Source organism: Myotis myotis, unplaced genomic scaffold (assembly GCF_014108235.1).
Source record: "Myotis myotis isolate mMyoMyo1 unplaced genomic scaffold, mMyoMyo1.p scaffold_m19_p_17, whole genome shotgun sequence".
NCBI classification, from domain to species: Eukaryota; Metazoa; Chordata; class Mammalia; order Chiroptera; family Vespertilionidae; genus Myotis; species Myotis myotis.
The window spans coordinates 39,311,764-39,316,059 of record NW_023416321.1 but is presented as its reverse complement, the minus strand read 5'-3'; the positions used below and the strand labels follow the sequence as shown (position 1 = coordinate 39,316,059).

Genomic DNA, 4,296 nt, shown 5'->3' with positions numbered 1-4,296 from the left:
AAGGGCAGGTCTCCAAGGCCAGAACCCTTCTCACTGACAGTGCTGGGGGTTCTGAGGCCAAAACACACCTTCCATGATGCTCCAGCTCAACTATGATCTCCTGACCTCCCACCTGCCGGAGTGTTCTGGTCATTAAACAGAGCATTTGGGGGTCCCACTGAGGGCTATCCCCTTAGGTTCCAGGCTGTGAGCACATTCAAACTCAAAACAGTTTCTCTGTGTTTCCAGGGTCTGTGTCTGTAGTAAACTGAACTGTTCGCAGAAAAGCAGCTGGGTCCTCCTGGGCTTGGCCCAGGCAGAGTGAAGGGCAGGGGGAGGGGCGGGGCTAGAAGGTGGAATTGTTGTGTTCGAAGATGCAGACGGGGAAGTGCTTGACGTGGGAGGACCACTGGGCTGCCAGCTGGAAGAGCATCACGTCGTTCCACTCCACGCCGTCAATGAGGACCCACTGCCTGTGCTCCTGGTTCTGGGCTGAGCAGACCAAGCGGCCGATGCCCTGGATGCACTGGCTGTTGGACTCCAAGTCCATGCCCTCGTCTTTCTTGGACAAAAACATCTCCTTCTTTTTCTTCTCCTTGGTGATCACAGTCATGGCCATTGTGGGCGTGGCTGCAGCCTCGCCGCTGCTGGGCAGCCTGCTGACCTGGAGAGACCTGAAGGTGCACCGGAGTGTGTTTTTGGTGGCGGGCAGGTCTTCCTTCTCCCAGCTCCTCTTCCTGTTTGTGGGCTGGGCTGCCGTCCAGTAATCCACCTGCAGCTCCATCAGCTCAGCACCCACACTCTGGCCGGGGGAGGACAGGCCCCCACTCACTGACGACAAGGAAATGAGCTTGTGTGTGGCCTCCCTGGCGGTGGACAGAAGCACATTGGAGCACGAGGGGACGGCTTCAGCTGAGTCTCCTGACGTGGCTGAAATTGGCTCCACTCTTCCAACTTTTACGGCCCCCACAAAGGGAATGAACTTCTGCGAGGACAGCTCGTCCGGGCTCTTCGGCTTAGAGATGAGCATGGCCTCTGCGATGGGCAGCTGGAGGACACAGTTGGCCCCTGTGAGGTACTCTCTGATTTTCAACACAATGTTCTGCACAGCATCCTGGGCCTCCAGGTGGTAGAACAGTTCCCACCAGGCCAGGTCCCGTAAGAGTTTGTGGTAGCGGCAGACCACGGAGCCCAGGTACCTGGCCAAGGGGTGGGAACCCAGCGGGATGACCAGGAAGCGCATGTAGCCCAGCCAGTCCGGGGCCTTGTGGGACAGCTGCTGCACAAAGACCCGCAGCACGGTGCTGAAGTAGTGCTGATCCCCCGCCACCGCGATCTTCACTGGCATGGTGGCCTCAGTGCTGCAGTTTCGGTATCTTTGTATCCAGGAGATGATGGAGCTTAAGGCCTCCTGGACATCCACCATGGAGCCGGTGCACACGACGGGCAGCGCGTGCTGCTGCAGGACGTCCGACAGGGACTGCCCCCGCCTGTCGGAGGTGTTGATGAGGATGATGTTCTTGGGCAGATGGTCGTTGGAGATGAGGCTGTGGTTCAGTTGGTCGAACACAGTCTGACTGGGGACCTGCAGTTGGCTCTGTGGGACTGGACAGCGCTCCTTGATCAGGCTGTTGGCCGACTCATTCGGGGACCTGCTCCAGCCCCGGCGGGCGGGCTGCTTCCCCTTGGAGCTGGTGGAAGGGAAGACCAGAGACTCGGTCTTGGTGGTGCGCCTCGTAGTGAGCATGTCCTGGGCAGAGGTCCCTGCCTCCGGGCTGTCCCCAGACTGTGCCGGCTGCTCCCCAGGGTGGGGCATGCTGTGGGCCACCCAGTCGGAGCCACTGTCGCTTGAAAGGCTTTCACAGTATAATCTGGGCCTGTGGGTCCTGAGGACTCTGACATCCTCCTCCATATCTGGGCTGGACAGGCTTTCAGAATATGACATGAGCTCAGGCATGGGAGGGGTTGGGAGACGGTCATCCTCCTCCATGTCTGAGCCACTGTCCATGGGGCACACCACGCTCTGAAACAGAAAGGCCAGGTCCTTGTCCACCTCGGGGACTTCCTCCTCAGACTCCTGCTCCGAGTCCAGGACCTCCAGCGTCATTTGGTACCTGTGCAGCCACTCTGCGACTCTCTGCTGGTAGTTCTGTTGCTTGATGGTGGACCTCCTCGTTCCTATCGGTGTCTCCAGGTCCAAGTCATCCTCATCCAGGTCATGCCTGTAGGCGGCATTGTAGCTGACCTCCAGCTCAGAGAAGACCATCTCAGACTGTCCCTCAGAGAAGTTATGCGTGACCTCCACCTCGGTGCTGGCTGGCATGGCGTTGTCAAGGTGGTTGACGGTCTGGCTGGATTGGGAGAAGATGCAGCTCTTGACCACCTTGGTGGGTGGGGTGCTGCAGGCCATCGAGTCAGAGGCACTGCCACTGAACAGCTTGCCGCCCGGGCCCTGAGTCTTCCCGGGGATGTCAGCCAGCGGAGGAGGCTCCTTCTGGCTCCGGGCACTGTGTAAGCTCCTCGCCTCCGTCTGCCCGCTGGAGTGTGCCAGGCCTTCAGAGTATTGCCTGGCCTTGCGCTTGGTGTTGCTGAGGATGCTGCTATCATCCTCCATGTCTGGGCCACTGTCGCTGGGATTCTGCAGGGTGTCATAGGGAAGGTCCAGGTCCTCCTCCACCTCAGGGACATGCTCCTTAGGGTCCTGATCCGAGTCTAGGACCTCTTCTGACATGTGGGACCTGGGAAGCAGTGCCATGACTTTCTGCTTCAAGTTTTGTTGCATGCATCGCTGCTGCTTCTTGGGCTGGCCTAGGTCAAAGTCAGCTTCTCCCAGCTCCTGCCTGTGTGTGAGATGGTAGCTGGTCTCCAGCTCAGTGAAGCTTTCAGATTTCCCCTCCATGTCGCTATCCATGGATTTGGCCTTGGGGCTGGCCTGCATGCTACCATCCTCGTCGTCGATGAGCTGACTGGATAGGGAGAAGATCCAGAGCTCAGCCACCGTGATGGAGGACCCCTGGATCCTGCTGCTGAGGCTCAGCACCTGGCCACCCTCAGGGGGTCGCTGCATCAGCTCAGCCATGTGGACGGCCCCTGTGGCCAGTGTCCTGTAGCCCAGGATGGTCCGCTTGTTATTGCATTTCCTCTGCTGCAGCATGATCTGCAGCTGGTTGCCTTTTCTCTTGAGGAAGTGGGGGTACTCCAGGGAGAAGGTCAGCGCCAGGTCAGTCTCCACTGGCCCGCTGCTGGGCAGCACGATCTCATGGGATCTCAAGATGCCCTTGGTGCCCTGCATCTGCACTGCTATCACCAAGGAGACCAGCTCCTTCTCCAGCTCCTTCAAGACCACCAGCTTCTTTAAAGTGAAGCTGCACAATCTGGGCACGCAGCTGGGTCTGGAGCAGTCCACCTCCCAGGTAGAGAAGAAAGTCATGGGTACTGGCGTGTTGAGCACAGTGGGCGAGCGGGCCAGGCCCGCAGGTGGCGAGGAAGCTGCAGCTGCTTCCAGCGTACAGGTACTTGCTGGTTTCTCCCCCTGTGGTGGGACAGAGGAGGGACATGATTGGTGGCAAGAGGTGGGGCACAGGTGATCGAAGGAGAGAGTAAATGACAAATAGTCACACGCTCATCTGTGACTCGCACAGTTAAGGCCTGCATGGTGGCCTTTCAAACTCAGAGACTGAAATTAACCACAAAGTTAGCCTGAAATTAAAACTTGTTACCTAAACACTGTTTATGGTGTGTAGTCATGTGCTAGGCCAGTGTCTTCCCTGACAAAGGTCAGTCTTTACCTTAACGGAGCCTGTCTGTTTTCTTTTGGCATCTGTGATACATACCTTTGGATTGTTAAAGGAATTTTCCTTTTTCTGGTCACCTGGGAGCACAGGCACTGCTCTGTGCTCTGCAGAGACCACAAAGCTGCTCATTGCTATTGAGTTCATTGCTAACTATCCTGTGTGCACCTGTATGAGAGCGGTATGTGTCTCTCGTTTTACTTTTTATCTAATCCCAGAGATTTCCCTGCTTTGCTTGCTCCTGCCTCCCTAAGCAACAGGTTTCATGTGACCCACATACATCTCCACTGTTGATTGTATGTGTAAAAGCAGGTGCAATACTGCCATTCTTGGAGCACTACTCAATTCAGTGAGATTTTGTTTTCTGGCCACTGTTGACAGTTGGGCTCCAATAAACTCACAAGAATTCTGCACAGGGTTGAATGCTGCTTACATTGCTATTTACTTGGCTTACTGCGGCAGGATTCCAAAGCTCACACAGGACCGCTCTGCAGACCCAGACCGGTGTTGGGATCCAGCAAAGGGT

At 56.7% G+C, this 4,296-nt stretch overlaps 1 protein-coding gene across 1 annotated transcript; it reads right to left on the bottom strand.

Annotated features, from left to right (window-relative positions):
• Positions 1-325: 325 nt before the first annotated feature.
• Positions 326-3,493, bottom strand: LOC118672491 (phosphofurin acidic cluster sorting protein 2-like). The gene is made up of 2 exons (XM_036342195.1): positions 2,418-3,493; positions 326-1,835 (listed from the first exon to the last, which is right to left on the bottom strand). The coding sequence occupies exons 1-2, from the start codon at positions 3,407-3,409 to the stop codon at positions 326-328; spliced, it is 2,502 nt and encodes an 833-aa protein (XP_036198088.1). The 5' UTR covers positions 3,410-3,493.
• Positions 3,494-4,296: the final 803 nt, after the last annotated feature.

Coding starts and splice junctions, on each gene's coding strand:
- LOC118672491 (XM_036342195.1), bottom strand. CDS start 3,409: ATGACTTTCTTCTCTACCTGGGAGGTGGACTGCTCCAGACCCAGCTGC. Junction 1,836..2,417: donor ACTCAGGGCCCGGGCGGCAA/GCTGTTCAGTGG, acceptor ATACTGTGAAAG/CCTTTCAAGCGACAGTGGCT.